Source organism: Aplysia californica, unplaced genomic scaffold (assembly GCF_000002075.1).
Source record: "Aplysia californica isolate F4 #8 unplaced genomic scaffold, AplCal3.0 scaffold00961, whole genome shotgun sequence".
Lineage (NCBI taxonomy): Eukaryota > Metazoa > Mollusca > Gastropoda > Aplysiida > Aplysiidae > Aplysia > Aplysia californica.
Genome location: NW_004798231.1, coordinates 120,302 through 141,333, shown reverse-complemented (window position 1 = coordinate 141,333; position 21,032 = coordinate 120,302). Strand labels below are relative to the sequence as shown.

Here is a 21,032-nt window from a genome sequence, read left to right as displayed (position 1 = left end):
GTGTGACAGCGGTGCTATCGGTTGACCATCGGAAATACACATTTATCCTACATCGTCCTGATGTTGGGTGATCATCGGTTTCCGATAGTGTGTGGGAACCCGACATCGTCCTGATGGTGGATTGTCATCGGTTTCCGATGGTAAGTCGGTATCCATCATCGCACCGATGGTGGGTTGTCATCGGAAACCGATGGTAAGTCGGTATCCATCATCGCGCCGATGGTAGGTTGTCATCGGAAACCGATGGTAAGTCAGTATACAACATCGCACCGATGGTGGGTTGTCATCAGAAACCGATGGTAAGTCGGTATACATCATCGCACCGATGGTGGGTTGTCATCGGAAACCGATGGTAAGACGGTATCCATCATCGCGCCAATGGTGGGTTGTCATCGGAAACCGATGGTAAGACGGTATCCATCATCGCGCCAATGGTGGGTTGTCATCGGTTTCCGATGGTGTGTCGATATCCTTCATCGCGCCGATGGTGGGTTGTCATCGGAAACCGATGGTAAGTCGGTATACAACATCGCGCCGATGGTGGGTTGTCATCGGTTTCCGAAGGTGTGTCGGTATCCATCATCGCGCCGATGGTGGATTGTCATCGGTTTCCGAAGGTGTGTCGGTATCCATCATCGCGCCAATGGTGGATTGTCATCGGAAACCGATGGTAAGTCGGTATACATCATCGCGCCGATGGTGGGTTGTCATCGGAAACCGATGGTAAGTCGGTATCCATCATCGTGCCGATGGTGAGTTGTCATCGGAAACCGATGGTAAGTCGGTATCCATCATCGTGCCGATGGTGGGTTGTCATCGGAAACCGATGGTAAGTCGGCATCCATCATAGCGCCGATGGTGGGTTGTCATCGGTTTCCGATGGTGTGTCGGTATCCTTCATCGCGCCGATGGTGGGTTTTTATTGGAAACCGATGGTAAGTCGGTATACATCATAGCGCCGATGGTGGGTTGTCATCGGAAACCGATGGTAAGTCGGTATCCATCATCGTGCCGATGGTGGGCTGTCATCGGAAACCGATGGTAAGTCGGTATCCATCATCGTGCCGATGGTGGGTTGTCATCGGAAACCGATGGTAAGTCGGCATCCATCATCGCGCCGATGGTGGGTTGTCATCGGTTTCCGATTGTGTGTCGGTATCCTTCATCGCGCCGATGGTGGGTTGTCATCGGTTTCCGAAGGTGTGTCGGTATCCATCATCGTGCCGATGGTGAGTTGTCATCGGAAACCGATGGTAAGTCGGCATCCATCATCGTGCCGATGGTGGGTTGTCATCGGAAACCGATGGTAAGTCGGCATCCATCATCGCGCCGATGGTGGGTTGTCATCGGTTTCCGAAGGTGTGTCGGTATCCATCATCGTGCCGATGGTGAGTTGTCATCGGAAACCGATGGTAAGTCGGTATCCATCATCGCGCCGATGGTGGGTTGTCATCGGTTTCCGATGGTAAGTCGGTATCCATCATCGTGCCGATGGTGAGTTGTCATCGGAAACCGATGGTAAGTCGGTATCCATCATCGTGCCGATGGTGGGTTGTCATCGGTTTCCGAAGGTGTGTCGGTATCCATCATCGTGCCGATGGTGAGTTGTCATCGGAAACCGATGGTAAGTTGGTATCCATCATCGCGCCGATGGTGGGTTGTCATCGGTTTCCGATGGTAAGTCGGTATCCATCATCGTGCCGATGGTGGGTTGTCATCGGAAACCGATGGTGTGTCGGTATCCATCATCGTGCCGATGGTGGGTTGTCATCGGAAACCGATGGTAAGTCGGTATCCAACATCGTGCCGATGGTGGGTTGTCATCGGAAACCGATGGTAAGTCGGCATCCAACATCGTGCCGATGGTGGGTTGTCATCGGAAACCGATGGTAAGTCGGCATCCATCATCGCGCCGATGGTGGGTTGTCATCGGTTTCCGAAGGTGTGTCGGTATCCATCATCGTGCCGATGGTGAGTTGTCATCGGAAACCGATGGTAAGTTGGTATCCATCATCGCGCCGATGGTGGGTTGTCATCGGTTTCCGATGGTAAGTCGGTATCCATCATCGCGCCGATGGTGGGTTGTCATCGGAAACCGATGGTGTGTCGGTATCCATCATCGTGCCGATGGTGGGTTGTCATCGGAAACCGATGGTAAGTCGGTATCCATCATCGTGCCGATGGTGGGTTGTCATCGGAAACCGATGGTAAGTCGGAATCCATCATCGCACCGATGGTGGGTTGTCATCGGAAACTATTATGACAAACTTCAGTTTTGACCTAAAAATTAATATTTTGACCTGCCATTTACTTTGAAATTTTATATTAAATGAAAGTTTCCTCATAATATGTATCTGTGTACATGTTTTTAATGTTTATCAACTCTGGAAAGCCCTCAGTGCAAAATGCTCGGAAAAGATGTGTCTTTTAAAATATGCAAAAAAGTTCATTTTGAAATTTTGCACCTTGTGAAGGGTTTTCTCAGAGCCACACACATTTGAGACCACAGAACCATTATTCTGTAACCTACAATTATGTTGTGACCGAAACCAACGCTGACCACCTGTTGCAAATTGGACAGATTTTCTCACTTTCCAACTCATCTCATAATAACTATGTTAGCAACATCCATAGATTTACACCAATACACCAATTCTATAAGATTTAGTGTACAGTTATTATTATTCATCACCTTTAATAATAACACATAATTTTTCAGTACTGTAAAAGTCTAAGAATCAAAATCAATAAATAAAAAAATATAATATAATATATATAAATAATAATGAATGAATAAATAAATAAATAAATAAATGAGTAATGGAATAAACAAATAAATTAATAAAAAAATTAATTAATTAATTAATTAATAACCTCACCAAGGGTATCATCTTGCCCCAGATTTTGCCTCATTGACTTCCACATGGTGACGAGTTCCCCCAGGTTGGGAGTGACCAGACTCAGGTGTTTCCAGGCCTCTGACAGGAAAGGTTTACGCGACATGACCTGCAAGTCTGTCGGTTCAAACCACACTGAAAGACAGAATCAATATATATATAGATCTAGTCAAACTTTCTCTACCCGTCAAAGACATTCACCCGTACAAACGACCATTTCCCACGTCCTGCCTTACGGTTTGTTTGTTTTTTTGCTGCTTTTTATTATTTTTTTATTTTTTTGGGAGGGGGGGGGGGGGGGTTCAATTATATCATCATGACACTGTCTAAAACATCCACCTGTCTAAAATAACCACTTTTCTCCTTAGTAATGAGTGGCCGTCATGGACAATTTCGACAGAATGTTGTAAGGTGGGAATTCAACATTTGTGTTTGAGCCTGAAAAATGGTTGACGTTTTTATGATAAAAGGGGTTCTAATGGAAAATTTAATGCTGAACAGTGTTTTTTTTAATTTTTCAGGTATCTTTTAAGTAGTTTTGAGACATTGCACGTTTTGTGATGTAGGGTTTTAAAAAAAGTAGGCTACAATTTTTAAATACCAGCCAACAATTCTAGAAATACTGAAGTAACTGACAATGCCACAAAGGCCAAACAGACCTGGGACATCATGACGGGAACAACTCAGAACGACCTCCCCGATGACCCGAGCCGAGAAGTTTCCGTCCAGGATCACTAAGGGAGGTGAGCGGGCCAGCTCTTGCTGCAAGGACTTGATCTGGGGGGAGAGATTATTGCATTTAGGCACACAGGGAAAAACAACCCCAGAGTTTAAACAGAGAATTACAATTGCAACATGATGAGTCAACAAAAAAATTGAAAAAGTAACATCCATTTGGAAAGGACAATACAAAGATACAAAAAAAAGTATTCTATGAAGTACCATATTCCCCAGTCTCAATAAAAGGGAGAAGCATGGACCGTTAATGAAGAAGATTACAGCTTTCGAAATGAAATGCTATAGAAGAGCTTTAAGAATACCATGGTCCGAGCTCATATGATGTTATACAGTTGCTAGAGCTGAAAAACTATTACAAAACACACAATATCCTGGCCAAAGAAAATAAAAATTGAAAAAGCACTATAAAAAATAGGTTTAGAAACACCAAACTCCTCCAGAACGTAATGAAACAAAAACTGAACTACTTTGAGTATATCATATCACACACCATGATTCACTCGAGAAACATATTTTAGAAGCAAAAGTAAAGGGTAAGAGAGGAAGAGGGAGACCTAAAAGAATATGGGAAAGGACAGAAACCTGGCATGGAACCAACACAGGAGACCGAGCATTTCATTGCAGAAAGATCCAAGAAGCAATGTCCAACCACTGAAAAAGCTCAGAAAAAGCTGAAAAAAAGAAGATCCAACGGCATGGGTTAAAAACTCAGCCCCCTTCAATATTAAGGATAATATCAAATACCATTACAGTTTAGTTTTAGTAAACACTTTACAGCACTTTAGTTGTAGTAAGTTTTTACGGCGCTCGCAACTGCATAAGGTCAGATGAGCGCCAAGGGGTGGATGTCAATAGAGAAGTCCAAACGGGGAATCAGGCTTACTCTGCTTACCTCTCTAGTCTCAACAGTACAAAATCTGCTTCGACTATCAAGGCACCCTGGAAATAGCAGTTCACAAGAGAGTGACAAACATACAAAAGAAGTAGAGGAAAAATGACGATAGTAAGGATGAGGAAAGAAAAAGAAGCAGTTCCCCCTACGTTGTTACGGCACAGTATGAGCATGACATAGATAAATCAGCCCAGTTACAATTGTACAAGGCAATCCTTCTGGCGAGATCCAGCTCCTCATATTTATTAGTTTTAATTAGCATTTTACGCAGCAAGCAACACAATAAGGTCACGTATGTGCCAAAGATTAGAGGTGTTATAAAAGAGTAAGTCTAGTTTAGCAAGAGATTTATGGCACTTTCAACACAATAAGTGCCAAAGATTAAAGGTGTTACAAGAGAGTAACAAACACAAAAAAGGAGGAGAGGTAAAGACAATTCATGCTTGATAGGCATAGGAGCAAAACACACCAGAGCACCCATCGACCACCTACACACCTTTATTCCCCGAGAACCAACTTGCAAGACTTAAACACAACACCCCTTCTTCATCTAAATCACATCTGGGTTTTGTTCCTACTCACCAAGTCCTGGTCAAACTGTGCATTGATGTCCATGTCCCCGACCCCAAACAGCAGCTGACCGGAGGAGCCCAGCACCGGGCAGTAGGAGGCAGTCGACGCTCCAGAGACACGCAGCACAGAGTGCAAGTCCTGCAAGCAAAATGACATAAACAATTACAATAACCACATAATAATAATAACAATAATAACAATAACCATATAATAATAATCAAAATATAAATAAAATAATAATAACAATCATCATCATCATTAAAATATATAATATTATAATAATAATAATAATAGTAATAATAATAATAATAATAATAATAATAATAATAAAAATAATAATAATGACAACAACAACAACAACAACAATAATAATAATAATAATAATAATATGTGAGGCATCGTGATGAAATCAGGCGCTCGTTAAAATTCAGCATTTGGAGAAACAGGCATTTTTTCATAAGTTTGGAAATTTTTATCTCATTTTTTTTTAGCTCAACACCTTTTATGTCCATATAAAAACACATTTCCATGTGAATTTTACTGAAAAACGTTGCTTAATGGTAAAAAATATGTAAAATTTCAGTTTTCAAGGAGTCTCAAGCTATAGAAGTTACCAAACTTTAGCGGCCATTTTCTCGCTAATTTTACCTCTAAAACCATGCAACCCCTAACCACCTTCAATCGCAAAATTTCAATTTCTATTCAAGATAGATGGGTGCTCTTTTCATAGTTAGCAAGGCAAATGAATAAGCTTTCAGATGATACCAATAACTCCACTGACAGACAATTAACAGCACTGAAAGTATACTGTTGGTTAATTTGGGTAATCAACATAATAATCAAAAACAAAACAGGAAAAGAAAAGAAGTGGGCTCTCCCAGTGGTACCCTCAATCACTCACTATAATAATTATGATAATGATAACGACAATATAAGATTAATGATGAAAATATTAATCATAATAATCATAAAAATAATCATTCCAGACTCAAAACTCAAACCCATCACCTTGCAGTTGCAAATCAGGCAGCCTAACTCTAACCAGTTAGAAAAGAGCTGCTGTGTAGTGTACACAAAGGCAACATTTTATCAGGAAAGTTTTAAGAAGCTGGGGACGAGGGGGGGGGGGGGGGAGAAGCAAGACAGAAACAACAGAAGGAAACAAAAGAAGGAAACAAAAGAAGGAAACAAAAGAAGCCGCACCGACCACTAGCGCACTTCAACCACCAGCTTCACCCCAGAGCAGATGAATACGTACTAGGCAAACACTGAGAGGAAAGTAGAAGCAGCAGATCCCACAAGAGCCTAAAGGTCTCTCTATAGTCGAATCTCAGCCTTCCTCTCTTTCTCCGCGCCCCCCCCCCCTCCGGGGTTCCATCTTGTTGCAACTGTCTCAAATTATTAACCCTTAGAGCCCTTGCAACCAGTACACCAGTGGCGCGTAAAGCTGCCAGTGTGCCTAACCATCTGTACACCGAAGAGCAAGACCCCATCCCCAACTCAGCCCGCCTGAGACAAAACACGAACAGAAAACAGCATTTACTACACAAGACATTATTGATTATTTTGAAGATCTTTTTGAATTATATGCTGGTAATAATGACAAGGACTACCCCGAATGGGATATGGAATGTGATTCTGACGATCATATGAATGTTAGTAATATATCGCTCAGGAGCTCAGGCCGAGGGGCATGGTAGCCTCAGGAGGTCAGGACTCGAAGGGTTAAATAAAACATCATTTTTTTCACGCAATGAAAGCAAAGAGCCTGGCTATTACATCATGGCGTGCTTACCATGTGGGAACAGTTGGCGAAGAAAGCGGCGGCTCCGGCGTCATTGCCCACCACCGACACAAACACGGGACTCATCTGCAGACGGCTCAGGCAGTCGGCCAGGTTTCTCCCCACACCCCCGAACGACTGCATCACCTTGCCAGCGTACGTTCCTCCGTCAAGCTGTAGTGAAGAAGAGAGAGAGAGAGAAACCGCATAAAACATCAAATTCACCCACATTTGTCTTCACCTACATTAAAAATATAAGATTTCACAGATAACATCCGGTAAGACTGGGCAACAAGTACTTTCACAACAAGGTTGTATTAAAAACCTCAACAGATGAAATTTACATTGGAAATGTGTGGAAAAGTCCGAGAAAAAACACGAGATAAAAATTTTAAAAAACAATACTTTGTCATTGACTTAATTTGTTTGTTTGTCAGAGTGTCTTTGCCTGTCTGTTAGTCCTGACGTTGAGTTAAATTTCTCCTAGTCCTAGTGTGAGTGACACACTTCAAAGCAGCCAAGGACACAGAGAGTATACCTTACACTTTTTGCATTGATTCTAATCTATCTTTGTTCTTTACGCCCGCCATCAACATGCCTGTCAGGGCCACCCAGGGCTGAGAGAAATACAATGTCCCAATCCAAGCAGAAAGACCAAGCTGCTCAATAAAAATTCTCCACAGATAACAATCAAACTCAGGTCTTCTTGTGTGCGATGGCAAAGCGCCTAACAGCTACACCACAGACATCAAGCTAGCTGCTCCTGTTTTAGGGTGAGGCCACATTACAAGTGAGAGAGCGGGGCTGAGCAGGAACAAGAAGAAATATAACAGATATTTCTGTTTGATTGACCATACTATGAGCAGTTCCAACGTGAATCTCGTTAACTTTGAGTGAGACAATACTTCGCTATGTTTCTTCTCACTTCCCGCTTGGCCTGGCTCATTCTGAGACCACCCATATTTCAGTGTTGGCAGATTTCAACACCCCCCCATGCTGTCTAGACATCTCCACGTGCTCCACATGAGTCTCGAAAATTACTCACCTCATCTCTTGAATCATGTTTCTGACCCACGGGCTAGCCAACACTCCAGTTTTTACCTCAGCTGTTTCCCACTAGCTTGCTGCTTATTTCCCGCTATAGAAAAGCAGCTCATAGTATGGCCACCCCCAAGTTTATGGCTCATCGCTTGGTTCACGCTAGCTTCAGCTCTCGCTTGTAATGTGGCCTCACACTTACCCATTTTAATGTGAAAGTCAACACTCCTTTCAGCCCTTTGACAGTTAGGGTTTGTTTCTTGTTTGTGATCTTCCTGTCTCTTCCTCTACATTAACTCTTTATCTCCAGCAAGCTGCTCCCAGCAGCTCGCAGTCGGAACCCCTGTCCACCATCAATAATTTATTAATAGAGGCACCAGCCATCCATGTCCAAGTGCTGTTTTAGCCAACGGAACCCCTGTGCCAGTGGGCACATTCTTTTAAGACGACTTCGACATCAAATTACTTTTCGGCAATAGCCCGAAAGCAGGTTACTTTTATCGGGAGTTCATTCATTTGATTGAAGAACTATCAAAATAGGTTGACTTGCTTTGACTTAATGACCCATTAGTGGCGTTTTTGTCATTTTTAGATCGCCACACAAAAACCACCACCGCACCTTAAAGTCCTCGTCCACAAGCTTCACACTGAGGTCACTCAGGGTCGCTCCCAGGACAACCTGAGGAAAAGTACAAAGGTAAAAGGTCAGGTCGTAACATGTGCAGTATTTTCATTGTTTTTGAGTATATGAGTTGATCATAGACGAGTTGAACACTGATGAGTCGAACATTGATGACCTGAACACATCAGTGATCATGATTCACCATTCATTTCTTTGCTCAAAGTGCTTTGCACTCTCATTGAAACCTAAAAGTCAATCGGTTTCAGCTACTAGGCCTCGTAGTCCCAATAAAGGTTACCTTCAACCTTCATTATTCGTTAGACTGGGAGATCTGAATTTCATATGAATTTTTCTACAAAGTATAGAAGAATTCTATTTCCCATCCCCGAAAACTGATATTAAAAATACTATGGGAAAAAATATACTCAGGACACAACCCCGAAAATGATAACAAAAGTACTACGGGAAAACACATATTCAGGACACAACCAGAAATAAACCACACACAAAAGAGTTCTTAACTTTTAAGAGTATGTAAGAGTTTTACGGCACTAACAACACAAACAGGTCTCATAGTTGTAGAATATAGAGTAACATACAAATAAAAAGGAGGAGAGAGAACAGATATAAAGATTATAAAAGATAGGAAAGTAGGAGCAAACCACACCAGAGCAGCCGCCAACCACCAACAAACAAAGCAGACCATACAATACGCAAAAAAATCATAAAAAGAAAGCTGAACCTACAGGCCTACCAGGTATTTTGCCGTTCTCGTCTCTGCCCCGCCTACTGCTTGGTGATGAACGTCTGTCACCCCCACTGGGGGCGGAGCTTGGGGTTTCTGCAACACTTGAAGGCGGGGCGACCGGCTTTTGGTTCCATCTTGAGATGTCGCGGGCTCTTCTGAGCTGTGACAGGCAATTTGCGATGCCTGCCGCCACTTTCGCGTTGTTCTGCACCAAGGCAATGTCTTTGTACTTGAGTTAAGGCAAATGCTAAATCTTGTATTCATCTTAAATTTGAAAGCACAGGGGAAGGGGAGGGGTGTGGACGGAGAAAGAGACTGACAGACAGACAGACAGACAGACAGAGGGAGGGAGAGAGAGAGAGAGAGAGAGAGAGAGAATGAGAGACAGAGAGGGAGAGAGGCGGGGAACAAAAACATTCAAGAAGCTAAGCGAGAGGTCAGCGGTCAAGGATACTGGACTTGAGGGAATGACCACTGGTCAGCTCATTGACCCTACTCAGGACATAAGGGGTCACATCTCGCCCAGACACGCCCTCCAGTCTGGAAGCAAAACAAGAACAATTAACATTCCGAAAGAATAAACAACCTTTAAAGTTTGACGTGCATTGGGGGGAAAGTAAAAGTATCATCTAAAAATATTGCTACCTACATCTTTTAAAAATACAAAAATACTCTACCCGTGCATCGGGCCAAGATGGTCGGCACTGGCCAAGTAACGCCCCCCCCCCTCCCCCCCCTACTCCCCCTCAAACCCTTAACATACACTTTTCCCCATTTAATACATTCAAGTTATTTAAAGAAGATTTGCGACAATAGTGTCAGAAATGTTCAGTGAAGATCTCTATCTATTTATTGACGCAACTCCTGTTGACTTATGGGTTTCTTTCTCATATTTATTATTTGCGAATCCAGTCTTGAAAGTTCATAATTTTTCTTTGTTCTAGTAAGAGTGTTACAGCACTTGAAATACAATTATGTCATACAAGCGCCAAATATTAGAGGTGTTACAAGAGAGTAACAAACACAAAAAAGCCAGGAGGAGAGATGGGGATAGTAGATGTTTGATAGAAAAGAAGGAGCAAGCAAACCACACCAGAGCACCCGACAACCACCCACTAACTTTTGTTCAGTATCAGCAGGTCCGTGAGGAGCAGTGCTACTAAAAGACAATGAATGCATTATATTTTGTGACACAAAAACAGACTTCCTTGCTCAAACCCTCAAAATGTATCAAATATTACTTTTTTGGGTAGACTGGTTGGCAGCTACGCAATTAAAAACTTACGACAGTCTTTTCAGTCTCACCTTGCCAGCTCAACAGCCTCATCTATGGCATCCTGGATTACTTCCCCTGTCACAGCGTGCTCTTTCGGGATGGGGACGGCAATAAGGATGCCACTTGTCAGGCCTAGCTGCAAACTTGTATCTGAAAATAGACGGGAGTGTGAAAACTCTGTGGTTTCTTCATTGTGTTAGTTTGCGCAAGTATGAGAGTGTGGGTTTGGGTTTAATATGTGTGTACAAAACATTTTTTTTCCCTTTAAGTTGCGCTGTAGAACAGAGTCAAATGGAGTTACATAATTTCCCTGTGACAGCAACTATATAACTGTTTTAGTAGAGGTTTTACGCCTCTCACAACTTCATAACGTCATATGAGCGCCAAGGGGTGGATATCAACAGAGAAGTCCTTACAGGGAATCAGACTTACTCTGCTCACCTCTCTAGCTTCAACAGCACAAAGTCTGCTTCGACTATCAAGGCACCCCGGAAATAGCGGGTCACAAGAGTGTGAAAAACACACAAGAGAAGCAGAGGAAAATGACGATAGTAAGGATTAGAAAAGAAAAAGCAGCAGTTCCCTGTTGTAGTTCAGGCATAGTTATTAGCATGACATTGTTGGATCAGCCCATTTACAATTTTACTGTGCATTAGAACGAGAAATGTCCCCCCTTTTGGAATGACCTAACAGCACTTCAGTCAGTGGCACCACCCCGGGGGGGTCGATATAACTGTAGCAGCTTGCCTTTGAGTTGAAGCTTGAGTAGACAGACATAGTCACATTGACACAATCACCATCATTTAGTGATGGAAAAAACAAAAAAAACAAGACAAGCAGACACAGAAACTGGGAACGTAAAGAAGTAGGACCTAGGACACATGCCCTCAAGCAACCCACTGATAGTTGGTAAATTCATCTTGCAAAGAATTGAGAAAATCAGGAAATCACAAGGAAACCACAGGGATTCTGTGAAAATAACTGAAAATTTAAGAAGTTGCATTAGCAAACAAAACCAAAAAAAACAAAACAATAGACATCTAAAAAGGTTAAAAGGGGTAAAACAGTTCACAAATTCTGAGAATAACAAACGGAATTTTATTGACAATAACTGAAGTTTTAGTACAGGTTTTACGGTGCTCGCAACTGCATAATGTCATATTATGAGCGCCAGAAGATTAGAGGTGTTACAAGAGAGTAACAAACATAAAAAAGAAGAATAAAAGATAAGGACGATAGATGTTAGATAGGAAAGAAAAAGCAAACCACACTAGAGCACCAGCCAACCACCCACTAATAACTGAAATAACAGGGGGAAAAAAATCGAAAACCAGCTTACTAATCATCCGAGCTGCCTCCATGTGGCCAACAACTTTGTGTGGGGACAAATAGCCGCTGTCGCGAGTGAAAAAAGCTGGGAAGCTTCGAGTCTTTCCGAATGTGGCCACGTTCACACCCTGGGTTTCCTGATATAGAAGGAGACATTGTCACCTTACTACTCTAAGAAGGCTGCTCCCTTTCAAGTAACAAGAGCTAAGTAAAATCAAAACATATATAAATTTGCTTGAAGAGCGGGGGAGGATTCAAGAAGAAAAAGACTGCATATGAATGCCAACACTGTAGAAGAGTTTTGCAGCATGTGCAATACAATTAGGTCATATAAGTGCCCAAGGTTAGAGGTATTACAAGACAGTATCATACACCAAAAAGTAGGAGGAGAGATAAGACGACAGATTTTTTATATGACAGAGGGAGCAAACCCCACCAGAGCACTCCCTAACACCCGTAATATCTTAATCTTTTTAGGACTGTCATACAAAATATGTGCACAGCCTTTAGATTTTCATTCATTTGATCTTGCTCTGACGTATATCAAAAGTTTCTTGTTTCAGTATAATTTTTTTCATTGTTTTTTTTTTTCTCAAATATCTCTCTACGTTAGTGTAATGTAGACAAAGAGTTGAACTTGTCCAAGATGATCATGCATTGTCGAGGAGCAAAGTGGTCTTCTCAGACAGTAGATCCTCTTGAACAATGATGTAACAATGTCATTATGTCTATAATAATCAAAGTCAAAATTGTCCAAGACAGCCCCATATCGTTGAGAAGAAAAGTGGTAAACTTAGACAGGTGATCTTCTAGAAGCGTCATTATGATAATTAACACTTTGCCGTCACATCTCGCTGATCGGCGATGTTTACTACTCAGTTTCTTTGAATTTTTCCCAAAATGCCTTTGCCTTTGATGGCAAGGGTTTTTACTATATGAGCCTTGTGAAGGCAAAGTGTTGAGGTGGGTGGTTGGCGGGTGCTCTGGTGTGGTTTGCTTCTTCTTTCCTATCAAACGTCTATCGTCCTGATCTCTCCTCCTTCTATTTTGTGTTTGTTCCTCTCTTGTAACACCTCTAATCTTCGGCACTTATATGACCTTATTGTGTTGCAAGTGCCGTAAAACTCTTTACTAAAACTTTTTTTTTTTAAAGTGTTGAGCGGAAAGGCGGTGGGGGGAGGGGAGTCGGACATGGCCATTTGCGCAGGTGGTTGTCTTGGACAGGTGGCCGTTAAGAGCAGGTTTGACTGTAATTCTTTGCACAGGATATATGAAGCTCATTCAGAATTCATCATCCGAAAGGTTAACCCTAAAAACAAAAACAGGCATTCAGAAAATGACAGAGGAACTGACCAGATACTCCAGTGTCTTTGGAATGTCCAGTATTGACTTGACCCCTGCTGAGACCACAGTGACCGGCGTACGGCCCAGTTCAGTGAGGTCAGCGCTCACGTCGAAGCCTGTCGAGTTTGTATTGTTTTTAGTAAGAGTTTAACAGCGTTTGTACACAATAAGGTCACATAGGTGCCAAAGATTAGAGGTATTACAAGAGAGTAACAAACACAAAAAAGAAGGAGGAGAGATAAGAATGATAGATGTTTGATAGGAAAGAAGGAGCAATCCACACCAAAGCACCCACTAAACACCCAAGCTTGTATAGCTTTTTAAAAATTCCACTTTCATTGAGGCCAGATGTTCATGCTTGTAAGGACCAACCTAGATGGATTGAGTTAGTGCATCCCCGCAGAAAAATGACAACACTCAAAAAGATATCTTCCCCATAATATCGCTACCCCAGTGCTTTCTTGTAGTACCTCCATTTTTAATAACAGTGAAAAGAGTTTATCACAAAGAGTGAGCAGAAGAAGATGTCACATTTTCACTGTTTAAAAAAATGGAGATACGACAAAACAGCACTGAAGTAGCGATACATTGATCAACCTCATGACTTTAGCATGCTAGGTGAGAAATCTTACCGCTACACCAGACACTGTTGAAAAATCAGAGAGTGGAAACTTCGTTACAAAGGGAAAAACACAAGGACACTGTTATCTTCACAGATGAAAAATTAGTACTCCAAGCTTTGGAAAACATGAACTTCGAAAGCCCAGCCTGCCTATCAGTGGCTCAAACAATTAACACTTTCATGCAGACCTATGCCGTCGACCTGACTTTACAATGGATACCTGGCCCCATCAACATCACAGGAAACAACAGAGCAAACACCCTTGCCCAGAAGGGATCATCACAAAAACAACCTCAAAACCCAGTATCACAACAGACAGTCAAGGTCCTTACCAAATGCAACACCAGTGAACAGCGGCTGAATGGATGGGCATTGGACAAAACTGGTAGAGCTGTATTAATAAACATGACTGCTCCCAACTCAAGAGATGCACTAAATTCCCTACACAACACATCCCATTGAGTTCCTACCTAAATAGGATCTGCAAGGATACCCCACCTGACTGCCCGCTGTGTGACTGCCAGGATGAAACAGTATCACACCATCTCTTTTCCCGCCGCGCACTTAACAACCCGTGTAGCACCTACCTACCTGCCTCCCCCCGATATCGGAAATACTTTATATAGCAACAAAACACAGCTGATAAAAACCTGTAAATTCTTTGCCATATCGACAAGCCAAAGGGCTAGAACCCAGATGGCTGCTGGATCTGAAAAGTAAAGTAAAGTAAACCACTACACCACATGCTGGTGAAAAATCAGAGAGTGGAAACTTCGTTACAAGAGGAAAAAACCAACACTCACTTGTCTCAGCTCCTCTGTGAACGCCTCCTATCCCCCCTGTGGCAAAAATGGGCACACCTGCCATGTGAGCACCAATCATTGTCCCCGAGACCGTGGTACCTCCGCTAAGGCCCTGAATAAGACCAAAAAAAGAAAGGAAAAAAAAAGAAATTGAAATTACACTTGTTCTCAACACTTTTATGCCAGAACTCAAAACGAACATTAAACGTCTCAATACCTTGAACGTCAAGAAATCAGTTGTTTGTTTTTTTAACAAAGAGTTTCAGTGTTTTGGTAAAAAGACACCAAAAAATGTGTTTAAGACAAAGCACAATAATTTAAGTAGCCAAAAAAAAGGAGGAAAAATTTTTAATGACAGTTTTATTTATCTTTTAAGGAATGTTTATTTTAAAATGACAAGTGCAAAACAACTCAAACAATAGCATAAAACTACCTTCTGCAATATCATCACAATCTTCAACCTTTGACCTCCATCTCACCTGACCAAGCACAAAGGCTAGATCTCTCCGAGATATCTTCCACAGACCCGTATCTTGTTCTGACAAAAATTGTAGTTCCTCATCGCTCACTCCTGTTAAAAAAAAAAACAAGAAAAGAAAAGAAAAAAAAAACACTTTAAACATTTTTCAAAGCAATTTCTGTCATATACAGTCAAGCACACACCTTCCCTATGTTAGAAACTTCCTAGCAGAATCAGCTGGACAGCAAGCAAAAGAAAACAATGGCATAATGTGCACTAAGTAAGGTTAATCTAAGAAGCACCAGGCTCTTCACATTGGAGATTCTGAGACATACTACAGATCCCTAGCGCCCCAAACTTTTTTGTTATCAAAACTGAAAATGAATTGGCCCACAACACACAAGTAAGATATACAATGAACAAGTAGAGCTCAAGTTTCTACAAAACTTATCAAAAATAGTCAGAATTATAAATATCAGGAACATGAAAACCATCCGTGTCCTTTTTAGTTTTAGTAGAGGTTTTACGGCTCTCACAACCCATCCATGTCCACTTAAACCCAAAACAACAAACCAGGTACTAGGTGAGTCAAGTCAAAGTCTGGTTTACGATTAGTTGAAATGACAACACCAACATTTTACCAAAACATTGATGAGGGACAAAAATTACAACGGAAAAAGTACAATTAGCAGACCACAAAGCAGCCCCTGGCATAGTCAAAAACAAAAAAGCAAAAAGTAACTAGTCAAAACCATATTTGTTCCATTTTAGTTTAGTAAGAATCTTACGGCACTTGCAACACTGAATATGTTATATAAAAGCCGAAGATTTGAGGTGTTACTGAAGAGTAACGTACAAGGGAAAGAATTAGGTGAGCTAAAGAAGATGGATGTTTGATGGGAAAGAAAAAGCAAACCACACCGGAGCATCCATCAACCACCCATTATTCCTCCCACAAAAACCAGAGACCCCATCCTCAGGGCTCCTGATTCTTTCTGCAGCCTTCCTACTGCTACTCCTTGGGTCCTTCTTACTGCTGTCTTCCAGCCACACCCCTAATCTTCTGGTAAGAAAAACCTATACCTAGCCTTCTCGCACAAAGAGCGAAAAATCTCGGAGGTCGCGTGTGCAAGTTGCGCACGTTAAAGATCCCTTGGTGGTCCAAAATCGAGAAGAGTAGACTTCGGCCGCCACCTGGGCAAAATTCAAAATTTCCTACCAACTGAAAATGTTTGGTGTGTCCCGTGCGCTCATATGACCTTATGCAGTTGCTAGCGCCAAAAAACACTTACCCAAAATTTTTTTAAACACCAAAAACAACCCAGAGAGGACCACTCACCCACACAGAGTTTCCCTCTGAGAACAGCAACTGTGGCAGGCACGGCCCCGGCATCTCGTACACACGTCTCGACACCAACTGCGGTACTGTACACACAAGACACAAAACAGCATTAGCGAGGATCATCGTTTTCATAAGAGTTTTACGGCACTTGCAACACGATAAGGTCATATAAGTGCCGAAGATTAGAGGTGTTACAAGGGAGTAACAAAATCAAAAAAGAAAGAGGAGAGATAAGGACGATAGATGTTTGACAGGAAAGAAGGAGCAAACCACACCAGAGCACCCTCCAACCACCCACTGCGAAGATCAGAAGATGTCATGGGGGGAAAAAAGAAGAAGCACAATGAAGGTAAAAGGTATCAGTAGCCGGTTCCAGAGTTCATTGCATTACAACAAACCTACAATTGAACCTGTTCAAGACAACTAACCATTGCCGTGTGTGATTGTCTGGAACAGGAAGTCATTGGAGCAAGTTTAAATGTATGTTGCCATGTCACTGGCATATTAAATTAATGTGATGTACATCAGTATCATAGCTGATGCATCAAAAGCAGGCAGCTATCATAATTATTACACACCTTTTATTTTAAGATAATTTCAATTTCAACATTAATTTTTCTATATACGTAAAAAGGTGGTACCGAAGAAATGCTTGAACCTGTACTTATGGATTTTATAATTAGTAAGTAGTTTTAACATTTTAAAATGATAACTGATATAAACATTTATTTCAAGATAGAGTCCCCAAGAGAGGGAGGGGGGCATAGAACCACCTGAGAACATGATCTGGAAGCAGATCTCAGATAGATGGGGCAACTGGCTTGAGGCACAGATAATTGCCCAGAACAAGAGATTGTAGATAGACAATCTGATCAGGTCATCAAGACTGTCCAATTAAAGCTCATTGTTATTGTACCATCTAACCCTACGGGAAATTTTTTTAAATCAGAAGTTTCCTGTTCAATGAGACAGAGCGCACTCACCTGTAATTGTGCGGGTGCGGCATGCCATGGGTTATGATCGTGCTCTCGAGGGCTACAACTGGTCTTCGAGAAGCCACTGCTTCTGATACTTCCTCTGAAACCCGTAAAAAATCTGGCAAGGAAAAAAATGGGATTGCATTAACCATTAATCACTATCACAATTTTCCATACCCCGAATACATTATTTTTTAACCCGTGAAAACATGAGGCAAAGCTCTTCAAATTTGCTGCAGGGCTACGTAAAGTGCAGGAAGCACAGTTCACCATTTGAGTAATTTCATTATTTATTAGAGTAAAGAGTAGCACATCGACATAATATAGTGGTAAATATGACACACCAGTGGCAATCTTTACCCATAAACAGCATTTGTTCACCAAATTTATATGAGATAATACAATATCCTTTGGTAATCCTCAATTGAAAGAAATTGTTCATCCTCGCATCAGTTTCTGCTGCATAGAATATAAAAACCTAAAAGCATTCATAACATCATCCACACATTTCCATCCTCTCAACATACCCACAACACCCACTCTGCCTCTGCCTCCCTCCCTCCCTCCCCTCCCCTCCTCTCTCTCTCTCTCTCTCTCCCTCTCCCTCTCCCTCTCCCTCTCCCTCTCCCTCTCTCTCTCTCTCTCTCTCTCTCTCTCTCTCTCTCACTCAATGCTATTTGAGAAACTTATTCTTCTTGGACCAACAGCTAACAGTACAGCTATTCTCAATGCTCACAGTTTAAAACTTTTTTCAAGATACCCTTGGTGGTTCTATAACAATTTTATTTAAAAGGACAGTAACCCTAATAAGTTGTCCTATTTTCTTACAAAAAAGAGAGCAAATCTGAGAAATTTCTAGTCTTGCGTCAGTCCCTTATTGTAGAGAGACTATGAAATATCCAGCGAAAAGTGACTGTAGCCAACTCACCTGGCATGGCACTTCCGCAGGTCATGGAAGATTGATGTCTAAGGGCCACTGGCAAAACAGTCTCACGCACCCTCCCCCGTGCCACTGGGGTCAAGGCTGACCATGCCAGAAGAGCTCGGGGCAGCCCACATTTTGCTGTCCACTGCAGCATCTTGTTGGGTTTAAGAACCTGAAATGGAAAGGAATAAGGACGCTCACCACCATTCATTTTACACACATATGTGTACCAACACTCATACAAACAAATTCAAACACACCTGAAGCTGAAAACAGATTCCTCGATGAGATGAGATCTCAGTCTCAATCCTTTTTCCAGTTTTTCTTAAAATACATTTTGCTAGGATTTGAAACTCAACTCAAAATTGACCAAACGGCACCTGTGCATTGTGCTAACTGTGGTCTTTTCACTGCTTTAGGGGTTAAACTGCATGCAGTATTTTTTGCTACAGATCACAAATACACTAAAGCCGCTAAAACTGTCACAAATCAGATAGTGATTTTCAAGAAAATTTCAAACTTAACTGCAAAATATCAAATTATAGGTTAAAACAGGGGGGGCATGCCATTGATTCTTTTTTTTTCAACACTAAAACTATTAGTTTGTGACGGAAATAAAATTGATTTTCGTGTTCAGCACATATAGTAGAACTGGACAACTGGTAGCTAAGTGTGAGACGGGAGGGAAAGTAAAAGAGAATGCAAGTGGCTATTCTCCTGCGTTGCACCGGTAAATAGATCGATGGCTATTCTTCGGCGTCAACTCTATAACTTTTCACATAGATCTTCACTTCTCCACAGCTTTCATCTCCTCTGTCAGCACGTTATGGCCTTTCACAAACACTCATCAGGGTCGGCATTTTTTCAGAATGCGATTCACCATATGTGGACATGCAGCCTCTACTCAATGAAAGCTCCAGTGACGGAAGAAAGAGGAAATTCTGTGTCAGAGGTGACAGCACCAGAGTGCCAACAACCCTCAGTCACAACCAGAAGTACAAGAAGACGCATCTGGCACTGAACTCAGTTGCAACAATAATGGCCATAACATGCCAAAAGGGGAGATGGAAAGCTGTGGAGAAGCGACATGTGTAACTATAATGTGACACTATAGAAAAGCCATCGGTCTTCCATTGACTGGCGCGACACCGGAGAATGGGGACTTGCAAAGACAAAATACCATTAGATCTAGTAGTTGCGTGCAAATATATATGAGCCAAATTAACACAAATTTCCACTAACAACATAATGCATAATGAATGAACAATGAACCTTGTAATTGGTCCTATCGCTAGGCTGACACTGCTAGAGGCTGGAACTTGATACTTGATTGAGTTGAATTTGAATTGCTCTTATTTTTAGTGTTATGGCCCGGTTACGCATAATGATAAATTGTACAAAAATTGGACGATCTAGCGATCATACGATAAATCATTAGACAGATGTAACCACAAAATTGTACAAAATTTGGACAAGTGGACGATGGTTTGAAGACTCAAGTCGAGAAATCAAGGGCTTCCTGATATTTTTCATGCGATCACGTTCAGATTTGGGGGAAGACGCCCTGTGAAGTTGTATCACTTTGAAATTTGCCGCCGGGCAGGGTTAAACTTGGGGCGCAAAATTTTAAAAATAATTATCGCATCTTAAAACAGATTTCATAATTCGGAATCAGCATCTCAAAATAAACAAAGTAGCTCGAATGGAACTTGATTTGAGGCGGAATTATGTAAATTTTAGTAATTTTATTATTTAATTGATCGTCAGTGGTGAAGTGCATCAAGGTCACTCGGTGCGTTGCACGTCTGCAGTCAAGTCAAAGCTTCTCTTTCTACCTGGGCCAACCTTTTCTAAAGACACTGTTCTGCTCTATATCAAAATGTGCTGGGGAGGGGGTGGGGCTCTCGAGATCTAAAGGTACAGTGTTCGCCTTTCATTCACTAGGTCCCGAGCTCGAAATCTTCACATTGACTTTGAGTGCTGGCAAATCGCTATTGTCGCAAAGAGACATCTTTATGACGAGGAATCTCCTCGATCGAAAGAAAACTGGATGATAGAATGATAGATCTAGATTGAAAGGTGTAAACAGACAACACAGTTCGATAAAACGGACAGTTCTCGGATGTATATATACGACGAATCTGATACATTTTATCGTTCAGTGTAACCGGGATCGGAGTCTCTTCTGGAATAAGTTTTATTAATTAAATCGGCTACATAAATATAGTCTAGATCTAATATTGCGACTGTCAATATCTCTCTCTTTTTTTTTTTACTTAGACTTAGAGGGTTTACGGAGCTCGCAACTGAAGGTCATATGAGCGCCAAGGGGTGGGTGTCAACAGAGAAGTCTTTACAGGGAATCAGACTTAGACTGCTCACCTCTCTAGCTTCAACAAGGTCTGCTTCGACTATCAAGGCACCCCAAAATAGCAGGTCACAAGAGAGTGACAAACATAAAAGAAATAGAGGAAAATGACAATAGTAAGAATCAGGAAAGAAAAAGCAGCAGTTCCCTGTTGTAGATCAGGCACAGTTATGAGCGTGACATGAGTCAGCCCATTTACACATCGGCGATTTTGTAGTTTCGTTCATTAAAATTAAAGTCAAGAGTAGGGGGGTTCTGACCGAATAAAAATATTTTATCCTAATTTGATGTTTTG

The 21,032-nt window shown here is 41.7% G+C and overlaps 1 protein-coding gene across 1 annotated transcript in view; it reads right to left on the bottom strand.

Annotated features, from left to right (window-relative positions):
• LOC101862982 (pseudouridine-metabolizing bifunctional protein C1861.05) overlaps positions 1-21,032 on the bottom strand; it is a 28,527-nt gene that overhangs the window by 6,891 nt on the left and 604 nt on the right. The window contains exons 2-16 of the mRNA XM_005110891.3: positions 18,373-18,541; positions 17,451-17,562; positions 16,465-16,550; positions 15,145-15,236; positions 14,666-14,777; positions 13,250-13,356; positions 11,907-12,033; positions 10,597-10,717; positions 9,746-9,831; positions 9,290-9,513; positions 8,541-8,600; positions 6,896-7,057; positions 5,110-5,238; positions 3,557-3,674; positions 2,880-3,032 (exon numbers count right to left, since the gene is read on the bottom strand). Of these exons, the coding sequence (XP_005110948.1) occupies positions 2,880-3,032; positions 3,557-3,674; positions 5,110-5,238; positions 6,896-7,057; positions 8,541-8,600; positions 9,290-9,513; positions 9,746-9,831; positions 10,597-10,717; positions 11,907-12,033; positions 13,250-13,356; positions 14,666-14,777; positions 15,145-15,236; positions 16,465-16,550; positions 17,451-17,562; positions 18,373-18,523 (1,840 nt within the window). The 5' untranslated portion in view covers positions 18,524-18,541. The remainder of the gene's footprint in view (positions 1-2,879; positions 3,033-3,556; positions 3,675-5,109; positions 5,239-6,895; positions 7,058-8,540; positions 8,601-9,289; positions 9,514-9,745; positions 9,832-10,596; positions 10,718-11,906; positions 12,034-13,249; positions 13,357-14,665; positions 14,778-15,144; positions 15,237-16,464; positions 16,551-17,450; positions 17,563-18,372; positions 18,542-21,032) is intronic.